This window comes from Eublepharis macularius, chromosome 1, assembly GCF_028583425.1.
Source record: "Eublepharis macularius isolate TG4126 chromosome 1, MPM_Emac_v1.0, whole genome shotgun sequence".
Lineage (NCBI taxonomy): Eukaryota > Metazoa > Chordata > Lepidosauria > Squamata > Eublepharidae > Eublepharis > Eublepharis macularius.
The window spans coordinates 173,557,469-173,575,079 of NC_072790.1; the positions used below are offsets into that span (position 1 = coordinate 173,557,469).

General features: G+C 40.9%; 1 protein-coding gene across 2 annotated transcripts in view; it reads left to right on the top strand.

Moving 5' to 3' along the window:
• Nucleotides 1-13,556, top strand: part of DAAM2 (dishevelled associated activator of morphogenesis 2) — a 388,390-nt gene extending 374,834 nt beyond the window's left edge. For both annotated transcript variants that reach the window (XM_054978243.1, XM_054978250.1), the window contains 2 exons: nt 900-1,070; nt 5,741-13,556. In XM_054978243.1, coding sequence (XP_054834218.1) covers nt 900-1,070; nt 5,741-5,959 — 390 coding nt within the window. In that variant the 3' untranslated portion in view covers nt 5,960-13,556. The remainder of the gene's footprint in view (nt 1-899; nt 1,071-5,740) is intronic.
• The last annotated feature ends 4,055 nt before the right edge of the window (nt 13,557-17,611 follow it).

Below are 17,611 nucleotides of genomic sequence, written 5' to 3' on the forward strand. Positions count from 1 at the left end.
AAATTACTTAGGTGATAGATTGCGTGGTGAAGTGCCAATACCACTAGGTCTTGTTAAAGAATCTCTTGCATTTGACTTTGCAGCTGATTTAATATAGAAGGCAGAGAGACTGGTGGGGTGGGGGGAGAGAAGTAAGGTACTGTTCATAGATCACCGCACCCAACAAATAAATAAGACTTCCTCTCTGGCCTGTTAACATCCAAGATGTTAAAATAAATGAACTGCTGCTGGGTGTGTTTTTACAAAGCAAGCAAACAAAACAACTCAAGTTCTATGACTGATTATTTCGATCCAGCGAAGGAGTTCTGTGAATTGAAGAGAGGCAGTTTTTTCTTTGTTCCTGAGGGTCCCCTGTTATCCAGGACAAACATTGCAGTGGGGGTGGGGGGAGAGGGCTGCAGCAACACAGGGTGGGAGAGGCCTCTGTTGACAGAAATCACCACTGGATCCAAGTCTGTAGTCTCAAAATCACATTCTGTATTCAAGTCTCTTTTTGACCCAAATTTCTTTGGGTGGTGAAACACATCCTTTTTACATGAGGGAATGATGTGCCAACACCAAGTTTAGGCATTGTGCTAAGGAAGCTTAGGGGTATGCCGCCCAGCAGACTTGTACTTCTGTCCCACTGAATCATTTTGCTGTTTCTTGCAGGCTTAACCAGGGTGCTTTTTGCATGACCTTCTCTAAACTTACATCCCCCTCTCTGAAACTGGGATAACAATTCCAGGAGAGAGACATACAATGACATACAAACTCCTGTGAACTTTAGGGCAGTAAAACAATTTCACTAGCAATAAAAAGAATACAAGACTGTTCCATTTTTTATACATTTATACCTTGTCTTTCTAGTTCTAATCGTCAGTGTATGTGATTCCTACCCCCCCTCCTTTCCCTAACAGTATGCCAAGGCTCTGAAGCACTTTGGAGAGAGTGATGGTAAGATGCAGCCAGATGAATTTTTTGGCATCTTTGACACCTTCCTGCAGTCGTTCACAGAAGCCAAGCAAGATCTGGAGAATATGAGGAAGAAGAAAGAAGAGGAGGAACGCAGGGCACGCATGGAAGCTATGGTGAGGGTTCAAGGGCTGGGGTACAACAAGGAGATATTTCTTCCACTTATTCCAGCATCTCAGGGAAACAGAGGGACACATCTTTCCTCTGCACTGCCAGCTATCCTGCATGTTTGCCTGACATGAGTTTCCATCATGTTTCCATCAACACTGCATGAACTCTGATAACACAGAGCACTTGAGATAGTTTGTTCCTTTCACTCAATTCTCAATAGTGTAATGCCTGCATGTTAATAAAAGACTGTGCTCCCCAAGAATTCAGTGTTCGCAATGTAGAAGATATACTAGCTACAGTAGAGAGGTAAATACCAGTAGAAGGATCCAGTATCCTCGCAATAGGAAACATCAGAGCAGTGAAAAGCCAACAGAGGAATCAGCCAGTGCTACTGAATCACATGGTGAAATGCGAATTGCATCCTTTTTTACCTTTATGTCAGATGCACCCTGTTTATCTGCCATGTATGTCTATTATTCTCTGTACTCTGGGCCTCTGAGAATGTGTAAAGAACTATCTGTGTAACTGTCTGATTATGTAGCCAAGAGTAGCTTATCTTTGCAAGTGGCTGCTTTCACTTTCTCGACTGGCATGGGAAAGTGTCCTTAAATGCCAGCCGGAGCTGTATCTCCCTGAGACATGAAATGAGCTCATCCTTGTCTTCCCCTTCCCTACCCCCTCCAACCTCCTAGGCCCTGCACGCCTAAATTCTGTCTGTATCCCAAGGCGGGAATCTTGCCCTATAACTAACATTGCTTTGCCCATTTACGTCACTTCTGCCAATGCTGTAGTCTGAGTGCACTGATACTGATGGGTCTCTAATAAAGAAACTTTTACTGGGCTCTTGAAGCGTCTGCAGTGAAGTAACTGGGGATTTAACTGGCAGAGCCTGACACTTACTTAAATCCAAATATTCAGTCTTTATCTCTGGCACATAAAAGTGGCTGAAATATTGCTTCCAGATAGTTGTATCTGTGACTCATTACTGTTCTAGGATCTAGTTTGCTTTTCTGTACATTGCTTGTATATAACTGACATTCTTAAAGCATTTCCTCATGAAAAGTGTCTGTGCAATACTGGTAATAATACTTGGGGATGTCAACTGGAAGTCTCTTGGTAAGAGTAATGCAAATAATTAGCTCTCCACATAGAGCAATTTTCTGGACACTTTTCCTAGGAAATGAACAAAATGTAATTCAGTGACCTGAAGCTTCAAACTTTACACCTCAACCACAGATTTTTGGTGAGTGGCTTTGGGCAAATCTCTCCCTCCCTCCCTCCCTCCCTCCCTCCCTCGCTCTCTCTCTCGCTCTCGCTCTCTCTCTCTCTCTCTCTCTCTCTCTCTCTCTCTCTCTCTCACACACACACACACACACACACACACACACACACACACGATAGTGACCTACCTCAAAGAGTTGTTGTAAAAATGAATCAGGGCAGCATAGGCATGTGGCATGCTGAACATATTAGACAGGTAATAATACATAATAACAACAACAACAACAACATTCAATTTATATACCGCCCTTCAGGACAACTTAATGCCCACTCAGAGCGGTTTACAAAGTGTTATTACCCCACAACAATCACCCTGTGAGGTGGGTGGGGCTGAGAGAGCTCCAGAGAACTGTGACTCACCCAAGGTCACCCAGCTGGCTTTCTTGGAGGAGTGGGGAATCAAACCCGGCTCTCCAGATTAGAGTCCCGTGCTCTTAACCACTATACCAATAATAAAAAGAGAAACAAAGTGATGAGCATCTGCTCATAAAAACCATTTAAATAAATAGTTAAACCATGTTTTGAACTCTGGGGAGCTATGAGCAAATTGGGAATTGGATACTAGTCCTTCAGACACAGCAAGCCCCTGTCCAGAATCTTCTTATTCCAAATAGAATCCCTTCTGCTCTATAATGTATAACAATCACTTATGCTGGAGGAGGCAGGGGAGGGGGAAGACTAGCTGTTCTCCAGATTGAATGTAAGGAGAGGGAAGGTCCCTTGTTTGACCAAGTCTTACTTTGATCTTGATGATGTAGCCCTTACCTATCTTCCCTCTGTACAGAATATATCATTATTCTGTTTCGTTTTCCTTAAATTGATGCCCCAAATTGTCCAGGCGCCTGCTTCTATCCTACCCCTTTCCAAATCTAATTAATTGTAAATGGTAAATCTTTTATAAGCTGTTTCCCTTCTTCTAATCCCATTTCTCCCATGCACAGACATCCCATTTTGCCACCCACTTCCCATGTCTAAACCAAGAATGGTATCCCACAACCGGGAACTACAGTAATAGAATGTAATAATTTAATCAGTGAAAAAGTGCAAAGTGCCACTAATAATATATCAAATTCTAAGAAGTAATATAATAAATATCTAAGATTTATACAAAATAACAATGTTCTCAAAGTGGATAAGATGGCCAAAAATAGTAATACAATCAGTTCATGAACTGAATGTATTGAATGTATTACTATTTTTGGCCGTCTTACCCACTTCGAGAACACTGTCATTTTGTATAAATCTTAGATATTTATTATACTACTACTTCTTAGAATTTGATATATTATTAGTGGCACTTCGCACTTTTTCATGGGTTCTATTACATTCTATTACTGTAGCTCCCGGTTGTGGGATACCATTCTTGGTTTAGATCTGTTTGTCCGGGAGAGCTTCTTTTTTTGACCCACTTCCCACGGCCTGATCATTCTTCTGTTCCATGAAGGCTTTCATTTCCATTCTTGAAGTTAGTAGTGCTTGGAGCTGGATCACTTTGATATTCTGTGTGGCTGGGATATGAGTCTTCTGTTACCTCCTGAGCATCTAGCAAACAATGTTTTTTAACTGCTGTCTAATAGCATAGCTACTGCAAGCTCTTTTCGGCTCTGGCAAGCCAGTCCTTTAAGTTCTAGTGAGCTGCTTCATCTGCTGTGTGGATTCTGCTCTGGTGCCTGGATCCCTGGGGGGGTTCATGTGAACTAACCTCCTCCTCTAACCTTCTGCTTTCCCAAAGCCTGAGAACAGCTCCTCGGCATTCCTTTGTCTCCTTTCATGTTACCAGCACTTTAACCATAACAACTATGATAACTCCAGCCTTACTAAGAATGAGGGCTGCTTTTCTACTTGATGTTTCCAAAATCTCTCTGTTTTCCTCAGCCTTAGTCAGAAGGGTTGAGTGGGGAAGTCTGTTTCCAAGAAATTTTACAGGTCTTTTACAATGAATGTTCTTACAGTTGAGCATAGTTTGAAAGGTCAAGACTTGGCTTCAGTTCATGAGCATACAATAATAATGAACAGTTTTTCAGTCATTGCAAGAAAGAAGTGCTAGCATGACCAAATGGGGGAGGGGAAACAGAATTTCATGACCAAGAGCGAGAGTCGCTGATTGGGAGTAGAGGACTGCTAGAGAGATGATTATGAAGCAAGAGCCAGAACTGTGCAGAGCCAGCAAAGGGGAGGGTGACTGGTCATGACTTAGGATGTATTTCTGACTCCAGTGAAATCAGTAAGATCTTACCCACTGAATTCAGTTAATCAGAGGGTCACATCTTTACAGTCACTTCCTGCGTGGGTAGGAGGAATGTTTTCTTTTTCCTCTTCTTTCAAATTAATGGTCTCGTGGGAATGCCTTAGGTTTGAGAAGAAAGGTTTTACTTCTGTGTTGGTGTTTTCATCATGGAGGGATGTGTATTTTAGCAAATTTAACTGTATTTTATTACTCATCCAAGAGTAGTTCCAGTGGCTTTAATACAAAGTGTGTCCCAATGAAATAGGCTATGGCTTGCAGCCTGAATTATGTTTCCAAAAGGTCTTTTCCATTGAGGTTTGGCATTTTTAAAGGTAGAAACAGATATGACACAAGAGGTCTGTGATCAGTTCACTTGCATTTTTTTTACTTTAAAGCAGTCTCAGGGGGCTGCTAAATTCACTGTGGAAGCCATGCTGGAACACTGCTTCACCCGTGCTAGTTCCCCAGTCAACCTTGTCTTCTTCCCTTAAAGCTGCTATTAGTACTGGGGGAAGAAATGAATATAGCGTATGTCCTTATGGTTCCCCTCTCCCTGGACTAATAGCAGCTTGGGAGGGAAGAAATTGGAGCAGATAACACTTGTCACCATTGGTGCTTCTTTAGTCAAAGTAACACTACATAGCTGATTTGAATTTTAAAAAAATTAAAAACCACCACCAGAATTGGAAATCTGATAATAATTTCCCATATTACATCTCGCTTGGTTCTCAGAATATGTCCTGCTCTGATTTTAATGTTAAGATTTGTTATATCCCAGTTTGATCTCTTTCTTGAGGTATACAGTTAATATTTTGCTCATTGATATCTCAGACATTTCTCAAAATCAAATGTGGATAGAGTTAGTAACTTTGACTTAATGCTCTTAACCATGCTCCTTGACCATATGTGAACTTTCTAAGCCCTCTGGTTAGCCACTGCTAGAAACAGAATGGTGGACTTAGAGGCCCACTGGTCTTGATGACTCAGAAGGGCTTCTCTTAAATTCTCTCTGCATAGAATTAATCCTAGTGAACAGGTAATCTGGAGTGTGGGCTCTAAGAAGCAATGAATATTGTAGGGCATTTAAAGCTGCCCTAAAGGATGAACGATGGTATGTTTTCCACAGAGTTACTGCAAAATCTCAATCCATTCATGTTTTCCCAACAGCTAAAGGAACAACGTGAGAAGGAGAGGCGACAAAAGAAAGCAAAGGGCAACAGCATCTCAGAGGAAGGAGGAGGAGAGTTTGATGATCTTGTGTCTGCATTGAGGTCAGGCGAGGTCTTTGACAAGGACTTATCGAAGCTCAAGCGTAACCGCAAACGTTCAGGAAACCAAAATTTAGAGACAAGCCGGGAACGGGCTGTGACAAAGCTCAATTATTAAAGGAGAGTACAAAAGAGGGATGAAAACCAAAAGAGAACCGTGAAAGAAAGAAGATCAGAGCAAGAGTAAAACAAGATGGAGACTGGCTAGCATAGTTCCCCAGGAGATATGACTAGCTCATGGCTGTGCTTAATTTTCCATGATGAATATGCCCTCCCATCTTGCTCTCTTCCTTATCCACATAATTGGGAATGGTTTTAAAAGTGCCTCTATAGAGTCCAAGGTGATTGTCACAGAGATAATTGCTTTTGATGGATGCATTTACTTGACACTTTCTCTGCAAATTCAGTTGAGTCATAAACTGTTGGGTCTTGTGAACCAAATCACAAGGGGGTGGAAGGAGATTTACTCTGTGCCAAAGTATATACATAAGAATCCACTCTCAATCTTGCTGAAAAAATGCAAGATAGTCTCAGGCTGGCTCTGAAACTTCATGCTCATTCTTGATGGACTGGCTTGGCTTTTAGGAGTTTGTGATGGACTGGTTCTACAGTGTTGCAGTTCCGTTCTTCCACTGAATTTACAGAAGGCCAATGATCAGAACCTGAGAAATGCTTTTGATCTCATGGATGTTATGTTGTGGCCTATGATAAGCAAAGCAAGTGATGTTGTGTCAGAGGAAGTTGATCAAACTGCTTAGCTTGCAGGATGAATTGTTTGCAAAACTCCTTTTTTTCTGGAATCATTTGAGTCTTCAGGGATGTGTTGAGTCTTCAGGGATGTTCTAAGTCATGCTAAGAGGTGAAAGAATGAACAACGTATTTTAAAACAGGAATTTTGCCTTCGTTTAAGGAAGAGATATCACAGTCGGTCCAAACCCAGATCTGTTGTCATTGCTGAGCAATGTGGTCTATGAATAATCAATCCCGCATGCAAATCTGCATAACTTTGATAGCACAACAAAGTTGTTCATTAAACAGGAATTAAATAGACAAATGGAGTTGTCTGAGGGTTGAAAGTGCAATCCTTCATTTATGGGCAGCCATTCACTGGGATGAACTCAAGCTTTCATTTAATGGGCTGGCCATTTCAAAAGTCCCATCATTCCTGGCAAGTGCTGCACAAGGTTAATAAAGATAATACACAGATCAGTAGGCAGCTTTGGCATTGAAAGACTTCTCCATTTGGTAAGGAGAGATAGAGAGGGCCAAGAAGAGTAAAATAGGAGGAAGACATAGAGATGGCCCTTGAAAAGAACTCTGGAGATCACAGGTGATAAATCCAAAAATAATTGATTATACTAAAAAAATCCCACAATTCTAATATGCACTGGGAAACCAGAGAAAGAGCCTTTAGTTTGGATTTTGTTCCTATTTCAGTATACCTTTATGGCTATGCAGCGATGTAAGTGGACAGTGCAAGATTTCTTGGCTCCTTTTTTGTTTCCTGTATGACTGTTTGGTCCTCTTCCCTCCAGAGGCCATAGGAAAAAGAGGAGGATGGGACTGGGTGTGATACACTCCGACCATTTTCTGACAACAGTCTGTACTTCAGAAAGATGGAAATCTATTGGAACCAGGGGAATCCAACAGAGGCTCAAATTGTCACTTTAAACTCCTGCTTTAGTTTGTCTCCAAATGTTATTTAATTTCAAGCTTAACCTTGAGTGTACAGTAGAAAATTTCTGTTTGTCAAGCCCCATAGTATTCTATGCAAACAATATTTAAAAACTGCAAGGGTGTGTGTGTGTGTGTGTGTGTGTTTGTGTGAGACATGACTAAACCAAATACTCAACACTCTGGAGAGAAACAAAAAATAACCTATCTGAACTGATCTCCAATCTCTACAAGTTCCTGTTCATGACATTCCACAATATGGCACTTCTGTTTTATACTCATGGTGAAGAGTTGTTTGCCATAGAAAAGCTGGGAACATTGCTGTCCACTCCATGGCTTCTATTCTTGGAGACCTCATTTGAAAGACTTCATTTGAGACCTCCATTTGCAAACAGACAGGCATCTTTTAAAGAAGATTTTTTAAAGCTTTGTTTTCTTAAAAAACTCACAAGTTTTGCAAGGCTGTAATTTTAAGGATATTTCTCCCAGATGTTTTTTAAAGAAAAAAAATGTAAGTGCTGTTTTAAACCCTTTGCTGCTCTTGGTTGTAGAGATGTAGTATTTTGCCTCTACTCATGCCGTAGAAATTGCACTGAAGCAATATGTGCCATAATGGGAGGCAAGGTTACAATTTGTCAGAGCATAAACTTTGGGTCTTCTTCTGTGAATCTTTTTTCTTTTTTTCACATATTTTCTTTCGAGCAATGTGGATCCCATAAACATTTATGAGGGAAAATGCTGAACTTCATTAGAGGCCCTAATGACCCTAACTCTCCTGTAATTGGAAGGAGAAAGTAAAATCTGTGCATGCCTGGGACATGTTAATTTGATTGTGCCATTTTCCCTGATGAAACAACTCATTCTTTTCCAGTAATGGATCAAGGTACTACCTGGATTAGACAATACTTCTTTAATGTGGCAAGACAGTGGCTAATGGATTGTATAACAGCCCCATAAGTTTACCAAGATAACTTTGCACTCCTATGCAGAGTTACACCAGGCTTAACTTCCAGTGGGTTTAGACTGAAGTAACTCTGCATAGAGTACATAGATTTTCACTATTCCAACACGTAATGTCTGAGAGGCCATTGCTTCCATTATCAGTCACCCCTAAATTATAGAGTCCTCAACTGTTTTTTCACATATCCTACATTATCCATAGGAATTTGCATCAAATTGGGCTGGGCTCCAGTCTTGTTCTGTTGGGGAAGCTAATATTTCTCTGTGTGTTTAGATGGCATGTCTATTGATTTATGTCATTCTGGTAGGTTCTAAGGCAGGGGACTCCAGAAGACAGCTGGTACCAGTAGCTTGCCAGCTGCAGGAAAATAACTAAAAAATCCAGGAAAAGATTTGTGAAAGGAATTTCCTGTAGGCACTTTTTTAAAAAGAATTTTGTTTCATAGGATTTTTCTGTGTGTTGCTTAGCTAATTGCTTCATTTCTGATGCTCTTAGTACACCAGGAAAGAGCAAAACTTGGTAACGTGGGGGAAATGCTTGGGATATTTTCCATTACTCAAAGAGAACTCTGTTAAAGAAAAGGTTGACAACCTCTGCTTTAAGAATTACATTATGTTCATTTCTCTGTGTCAAGCTAAGAAACTTATTAGAGCCTTTGCAATGTGTGTATAATAATACAGCTAAAATGGAATTACACTGACTGTAGGTTTCATTCATTTTGTACCAAAATAGTCACAACACTGGCATCATTTCTTTATTAATAAGATATGCCAATCTATCTGAACAGCTCATGGAATTAAGCTACCATTTCTCATACAATGCATATTTTGGAAGGTCAGAGATTGTAGAAGTAGGTGCAGTTGAGTTCCATCACACACAAAAGATGAATGCTTGTTAGTGACCAAAAAATCACCCAGATTGTTTGTTCAAAGCAAATTCTACTACTTTTAGCAGAAGTTATGCCCATGTAAGAATTCTAGCCTTAAATGCAACCACAATGGCTGTCAGTTCTACCAGATTGTATTTGGCATTTTGATATGCCCATCTCTCTTGAGCCGCAGCAGCAACATGTGAGAGCACTCAGTTGCATAAATGTAGCAGCTTAATTCAGAGTCCTTGTTCTCTGTTGTGCATTCTATAGCTAGAGAGTGGGTTGCCCTTCTCTCTTCATCTCTGGAAAGATCATGTTTTAATGGAGTTTTTTCCAAAGTATCTACTAATGATTGAATTTCCACCCTGGTTGCCTAGAAGACATTTATGCTCAGGTTGTCCCCTTTGCCTCCTGTAGACTTGGAATCTTAGCTTAATGCCAAGTGAGACTTCTCAAAGCCTGAAGCTTTTTTCTGCTTCTGAACATGTAGATTGGTCCTCAGACATTAACACAGGATGCTCAGAGCACATTCTCACAACCTGGTCAGTTGTGGTTTTGAGTTCCAGTTCCAGTTGCCAGTCTTTGAGCTGCAGTGATGGACAGCATCTGCATCTCTGTCAGGGCTAGGCTGTCCTTTGAATCCAGTAAAAGATAAAGCATAAATTTCCGCCCTGAGCCTACTTGGTTGGGGAGGGCGGACTATAAAATTAAGTAAATAAATAAATAAATAAAATAATTTTTCCCCTCCTGAATCTGTCTTTCAAACAAGACAAGTTGTGTCAGAGTTTTAACAGGCACCTTCATACTTTACAGGGAGTTAGCGCCTCACCAGCTACTATTTCATATGCACCTTCGTAGAAAAGTAGCAGTTAGGGATGCTTTAGTAGGGCCAAGGAAAGTATTGATCCATTGGTTTGCTTCAGTACAGATAACAATTACAGCATTCTATGCTCAGGTTACACACACATTCTCTCTCCCTTTCTGTATAGTTTCAAGAAAGGGAAATCTGCCAGCATCCTCTGCAGCAGCTCAGGCCTGGCCTGAATGTGACATCATGTGGAGTATTCTGGGGGTTTCTTTGACATAGTTGTTGATTTTTAGAGGTCACCACATGCATTTAGCATGTTGGGTTGTTAAGCTTTCTACCTCAGAAATCCATGATGATTTGATGTGATCATTTTAACCCATGGTGCATGTGTATATTATACTCAAAGGAGACAAGGGCTTTAGTGATACATTGTCTATCCAGCCTCTGTGTTTTGGCTCTAAACCATCTGAAAGAACAGAGACTATTTCATCACCTCTGTGTCCGTGGTTCTCTTCAAAGCACTGACTTTACAGTTTCTGTCAATTCCTTAGGAAGTTAGCACTGACTTATGGGATATGAAACCTCCACATCACAAGAGAGGATAGAAAGAGTGCATGATCATGGATTTTTTTTAAAAAATACCTAACGTACAGTGTGTGCTGTAATCATATACCAAGACATGGTGGGAACACTGCACATCATGTCACTAATTAGGAATGGGGTAAGTGTAACATTTAGACTGGACTTCATTGAGAGGTCCACTCAGGGCTCATTTCGAGGGGGAATGCACAGGAACACAGTTCCTGCAGTTTCCCAAAGAGGTCACATGTCAGATGGCCCTGCCCACCTGACTCGGCCATTTTGGGCCCGTTTCAGCCTGGATTGGGGCCGAAATGGTGGTGGATCACTCTCCCACTCATCACTGGCCTGATCCTGACCATTTTGGGCCCCTTTTCTGCCATTTTCAGCCCCTTTTTGTCATTTTGGGCCCAATTTCGGCCCTGAATGACCAGAATTGGGTCCAAAACAGCCAGAATAGGTGACATCAGGGTGTGTGGCATATGCAAATAAGTTATACCAATGACACACTTCCGGTGATGGCAAGAGGTGTGGCATATGCTAATGAGTTATGCTAATGAGTTCCTCCAGTTCTTTTTCTACGAAATGACCCCAGGGTCCACTTATAGTATTTGCTGCAGGAAGAAAGTCAGAACCAGCAACAGTGCAACTGGCCAAAGAAGAGGGAGGGACAGATGCCCCTTGATCTGTGGCTCACCTAATTTAAGTTTGTGTTTACATATATTTTGGTGAAGTTCTCATACTGAAAACTTGTAACTACCAATAGGATATGACAAGAGCAATTTCTGTGAGGGTAGCTGTTGGTTTACAGCCTATTGGCAGTTTACTTGGCTGAAGGAAGCAGAGTCATGTTTCCAGTTCACTACTCTCCTTGGCACATAGTTTCAGATGGGTAGCCATGTTTGTCTGTAGTTGAAGATCAAGATTTGGGTCTAGTAGTACCTTAAAATCCAACAAAATTTCTACCGTCTGATCTTTCAAGAGTCAGAGTTTCCTTCATCAGACTCTTGAAAGCTCATACCCTGGAAATGTAGTTGGTCTTTAAGGTGTCACTGAAACCAAATCTTGCTCCTTGGCACATAATATCACATCTTCATTGTTGACCCCTCCCCCCATCTACAGTAACAGCCTACAAGTATGTTGAGAGCATGATTTAATGCATGTTAATTTTATCTTACCCAGTCCAGTATAACCTTTTGTTTATTCCTATGGAGCCTTGATATTATTGTGGTTATGTAAACTGTTACCAGCATTCCTCCCTTTCCTCCACAAGCATATATGCAACGTTTCAAATCATGGAAGTGACACAGAAGGAACTCCTGTATTATAGGAAAACAGTTACTGGAATATATGCTCCTAACTAAGTTGCATATTTCTGAAAGTATCACTGATTAATAGTGAAAGCTGATTTCTAGAAATTCAAGCCAGTAGATTTCCTGGTTTGTTAGTTCTGAATTAATAATTTCCTTCCATCTTCTGAAACAGTTCTTGAACCAAAGCAATCCTTCTAAAAAGGCATTCCATGTGTTGCAATGAACAACAAAGGCAAATGTCTTCCCCCTCCCCCAAAGATGGAAGAATATGTGGCAAGCTCTAACTGTGACTTGTAGTTAAGAAAGCCATGTTTTGCATGGTCTTCAGAAGCACTTGGGTAACATGTGATTGGGGCAGGGGGTGCAGGAAAGCGAGAGAGAGAGGAGCTTATTCTAGAAAATATTGCTTCCTCAGCCTCCGCTGCTTTGAGTAGACTCTTCTATCAAGTGTAGACCAGTTGCTTAAGAGCTTCCATGAAGGAAAAGGGCAGTTGTACAGTTCTGTTATGTACATGATGTATGCAGTTTTTGTTTTTTTAAAAAGGCATTTTAATTAAAAAAATTTACAATTTTAGGAATGTTTTAGGGGAAAACCTGTAAATGAAACACCTCTATTTATTTTGCCTTATTTTAGTTTGCTATTTTTGTGTATACATTATATTGCAGCTATGATGACTATTGAGACTGCACCAGGGCATTAGGACCAAGCTGAGTGTGTTGTATTTGGCAATGCTGGGACACACTGGATGAGGGGGTGGGTATGTGACCTTGTTATCTTGCTCTGTGAGTGTGGTCATAATTCTCCTGAAGTGCACGTTTATCAAGCTCAGAAGGACTTTATTCTCCTTTCATTCATTTATCCAGTGGAGGCCAACCCTTCACCAAAGCTGAGAACAAATCCAGTCCAAAGGATTAATGTTGCTCTAGTACATACTGTATAATATACAAGCAGCCTCTGAGTGCCTTATGGTGGTGTTTGCTTCTAACCTGAACTGGGGAGAAACAGGAACTGCCACCCACATCTACAAAGGTTTGTGCTATGAAGACTTAGCAGCTTAGCCTGTTTTTTTTATAACCCTGTTCTGTATCAGAAGGTAACATTGGAAATAGGTATATGACCACATTTTATTCCAACTACAGTCCTCAGGTTGAACACTAGCAGTTTTGTTTCATCTTCCTCAAAAGTGGTAACAAAGACTACCATCATTATACCACCTGTGGGTATGTATTTATATAAACAAAAGAACACCACACTTTTCTGAAGTGTTCTCAGAGGTAACTATTCTTCCTTAAGTGATCTCATGTAAGGTTTGTCTCCTCCCACAGTTATTAAGGGAGCCCTACTATGGGTTGGTCTTGCTCCTCTAATGCTTTGGTGTCTCCTCATTTGTTGGTCAAATTAAAAATATAAATGAATTAAATGTACAAAACCTGTAGCATCCTTTTTATCTGCACCTTTTTATAAGAATATAATGTAATACTAAAAAAATTAAAGATATATTGTCCCTATTTTATTTTTGTGAGTTATTTTGTTAGATGAGCCAAACTCGTTTAAACAATAAACTCTAATACATGCCAGCACTGATTATTTTAACCAACTCAAGCACCATATTCGAGCAAAACCACCACTCACAGGGTCAACTTTGACATATTCTCTGTATGTTCTAAAATCGGTAATCATGAATGCAACAAACTCCAAACAGGGTGCGTTTGCTCTGAGACATCCTTATATCCAGCCACGAGGCACTTCCTGGTAGTTTCCTACAATGCTTTTTACAACATTCTGGAGGCAGGGCAAAGGAGGATTCCAGAATGTGGAAGATGAAGTAAGAGATAAGCATTACTAGGTCTACAAATGCTCTATGCCGCTGTCAGTCTTGGGTTGACCAAGATTTCATAGGCTTGCAATATGTGCAAATAGCAACACTACATGCTACCCAACAAGATTTCCCTGTTTGCTTCTCACTGTGTTTCAGAAATAGTGCAGCACAATGTAAAAGAAACATCATTTTATTCTGAAATCTCTTGAGGTTGCATACAATGTGTAAACTGAAATCGTGTTTAGTATGACAAAGTTTAAGAATGTCTACTTGAGTATTAAAGCCTTTATCTCGAGTAGCCACAGTTGTGAAGCATGGTTAGGCATGGTTTCTACATTTATCAAGGTATAGTTAAAGTTAGCTATCTGCCTTTACATTATTATTGCTAAATATTTGTTCCATCCTATGGCTGGGAGTCGGTGGGAGGTGGTGGTACACAAGGAGAAATACAATGCATGTCCTCTGTACACAGGCTGGTATCTTCAGATCATGCTGGCTCTTACCCGGCCTGAAGACAGAGCTAACCATCATAGGATCAATAAAGCTATGTGATTAGTATTGCAGCATTCTCATACACACTCCCCAAGATTCACGCTCGCATTTCCAGAAATTTCCCAAGGCAGAGTTGGCATCCCTATGCTGTTTGCTTTCCTCACAGTTGAAAATACTGTACTACCTCTGAAGCTACTTTCAATGAGCTCAATTTTTTCACTGTAAATGCTGCCTTACAAATTTCATTATTTGAGGCTTCAACTACAGCTGCCTTCATGTCCCCCCATCCACTGGTAGGCCCAGTCAACAAGAGAGCCTTGGTCCTGTGACAAAATGTATTCCAGCCGTGCTGAAAGAAGAAACTCCAAACTTGTAGAAGTGATCTAATTCATAAACCCAGTTTCTTCTTTACTTACTGCCACTTCTCTTCAGTAATGGCCCCCTGATCCAAGGATTTGGATTAGTTTATAAAGTGTAGGACACGAAAGTTGGTTAAGTACTGATGTCATTTTAAGCCAGGTTCCTCAGCACAAGCCAGAAACTCCCAAATTGTGCAAAGGGAGAGCGTAAATCCAGTAAGTTTCTAAAACTGAAAATGAAACGGTTCAGGAGTTAAGTAACAGTTGTTAATATGTAGAGATTGAAGCATAGGTTGTCAACTTCCTATCTGATCTCATTAGCACCTCTACCCTTCAAAGTGAACATTCCTTTCAGAATGTTCTGTATTATCCGGTCCATTTTACACCACAAGGACGCTCAAGTTATAACCGGAATAGAAGCAATTCTGAAGTCCCGTCTGCATTCACATTGCTCTCTCCCACCTCCAAAGACAGGAACGGGTAGTATGGTAACGTTCAAACAAGTGGAACCCAAGCTCAAGGAAGTACATTTTTTCCTGACCTAGGTGGTGGAGAAAAATGCTTCAGGGTGCCAGGATGCAGCACGATGGGAGATTAGTTCCTCCTTTTTCCATGGAAGAACAAAAGCATTAGAAAGCAGAAAACCATCTTAACAAAAGAATGGCCAATAGGACTGGAACTGAACCCATGAACTACGGAAAAAAATGTCCCTCTGCTACCCAATCACACAAATGCAGCTAAATGAATCCCAATTTTTAAAAGGCATAGACTAAATAGCAAGAAGCACAGAAGAAGAATGTTCTACAAATTAGTTCTACAAATGGGAATGAGGCATATTAATTATGCATTAACAAAAAGATTGTGTGCTGTCTTTCTGCCTCCAAGATGACTTTAAACTAAAGGTCAACAGCAGCACAACACATAAAGGAATCCAATGAAAATATTTGAAGAAACAGAGAGCGGGACCACAAGTGACGCCTGACACAGGTTGGACACTAGTCAGCTTCCCTCAAGTTTTGATGGGAAATGTAGGCATCCCGGTCTTGCAGCTTGACTCTCTGACTGCTGTCCAATGGACTTTTCAACTGTCACTTGTCCCAACATTCCGCCAAGCTGCCTACATTTCCCATCTGAAGTGTCCAACCTGTGTCAGGCGTCACTTGTGGTCCTGCTCATAGACTATCATTTTCATAGGCAGGGTCTTGCCAGCATATTTTTCACCTATTGAAGTTTCAAGACTCTTCAGAGGGAGTCCCATGTCCTGCAAAATGTAGACACTTTTATTTTTCTATAACATGTCCCACGGTAGACAAACACTTGTTCTCTTGAAGAGGTCACAGAGGTTGGTCTTGGATGTCACATAACAAAGCCATGCCTGCTCCTTCAGGGGCAGAGTTACACCTTTCCTGTCTACAACAGGCTTAATACTGGACCAGTGTTGTCAGTTCCCAGGCTCTCAGGCCTCCTTCAAGATTGAGCTCCAATCTGTCAGCCAATATGCTGCCCAATATTACTTCCAGACATTCAGAGACTCCCACCGGTATCAGGAGAGATGCTGGCACAAAACGGAGTATCATCTATATACAATGACCCTAACTCCCCAAACCTCTCCTAACAACTCTCAGTAGCTTTATGTCGATGCCACTTTTGATCCCCTACCCAGTAATATCAAAATCAGAATTACTCAAAAATGAAACAAGCAATGCCATATGCATCATTTACTCCATATACAGGATTTTTAAAAATACAGACTATGAATCCGCTTCCATTTGGATATATTACGTGATAACTTGTCAGTGATTCTGTTATGGGACGAGAGAGAGCTTGAAGTTGTTGGTGTGTTTTTATTTAATTGCAGTGATAAATCTACCATCATAAAGGATGGTAATCAGGTCAGCAGGATAATGGTTAAATGCAGAGATCCACTCATGATTTGCATTTATAAACTCATAGGTTTCACGGACCAGGGAATCTTATGAGCAAAGCTGGAACTCAGGCAAACTGTGGCCAGGAAAAAAGTAGGATCAGAGAGGTCATTGGTCTGACTTCATACTAGGCAGCCTCTTCAACCTTAAGGATACAGAGATTTTTTTTCCAGGGATGATTTTAGCATATATGGAGCAGAGGGAAATGTTTCTGAAACAACAGTTGTATCTTTGCAGGCCTTGTTCTCACTGAGTGGATGTCTCTCCCTCTCTCCACACTCCTGCCAGCTGTATTTAATTTTAGCAATAATACTATCTTGGGGCATCTTTTTCCATGGAATGCAATTTTAAAGCAAATAAATAACAGCTTGTTGATGTGGAATGACTGGCTGAAAGCATGCTGCAAGATGCACAGCAAACATTTAGGGCTTGGTTCACTCCACAAGGAACCACTTGAACAGATGCAGCAGCTCTGCAACATTGCTGCCTTCTTCTCTTCCCATTCTGCCAGCCCTTGAACCCCTTTCCTTTTGGATCCTGATTCAACATCTAGAAGAGAAATAATGACTAAAAATTTGTTTCTGGAAGTAGGGAACAATCTCCTGAAATCTGGATTTTGCACAAGCTATTCTTCCAGTACTAGCATCAATGTCTAAATAACATTGCAGCATGATGTATTTTGAGGCACTACCAGGAAATCCTGGGTATTTCTAGCACTCTGAGCATAATTGGCTTTTCCTGCAGATACAGAGTACCCTTGCAGTTGCTAAGAAACCTGCAAAAATGTTTATTCTCCACTTGGGGATGGGCATAGTCTGGAAAACAGACCAAAATTTGGCACAGTCCAGCCTAGTTTGTTTGCGAACACACAGTTCATGGGACTCACCTTTTTCACTAATTTTGGTCCATTTGGGCCAGTCTGTTGGTCCGTGGTCTGTGAGTCCAGACATCCTGGTGCCAATCTATCA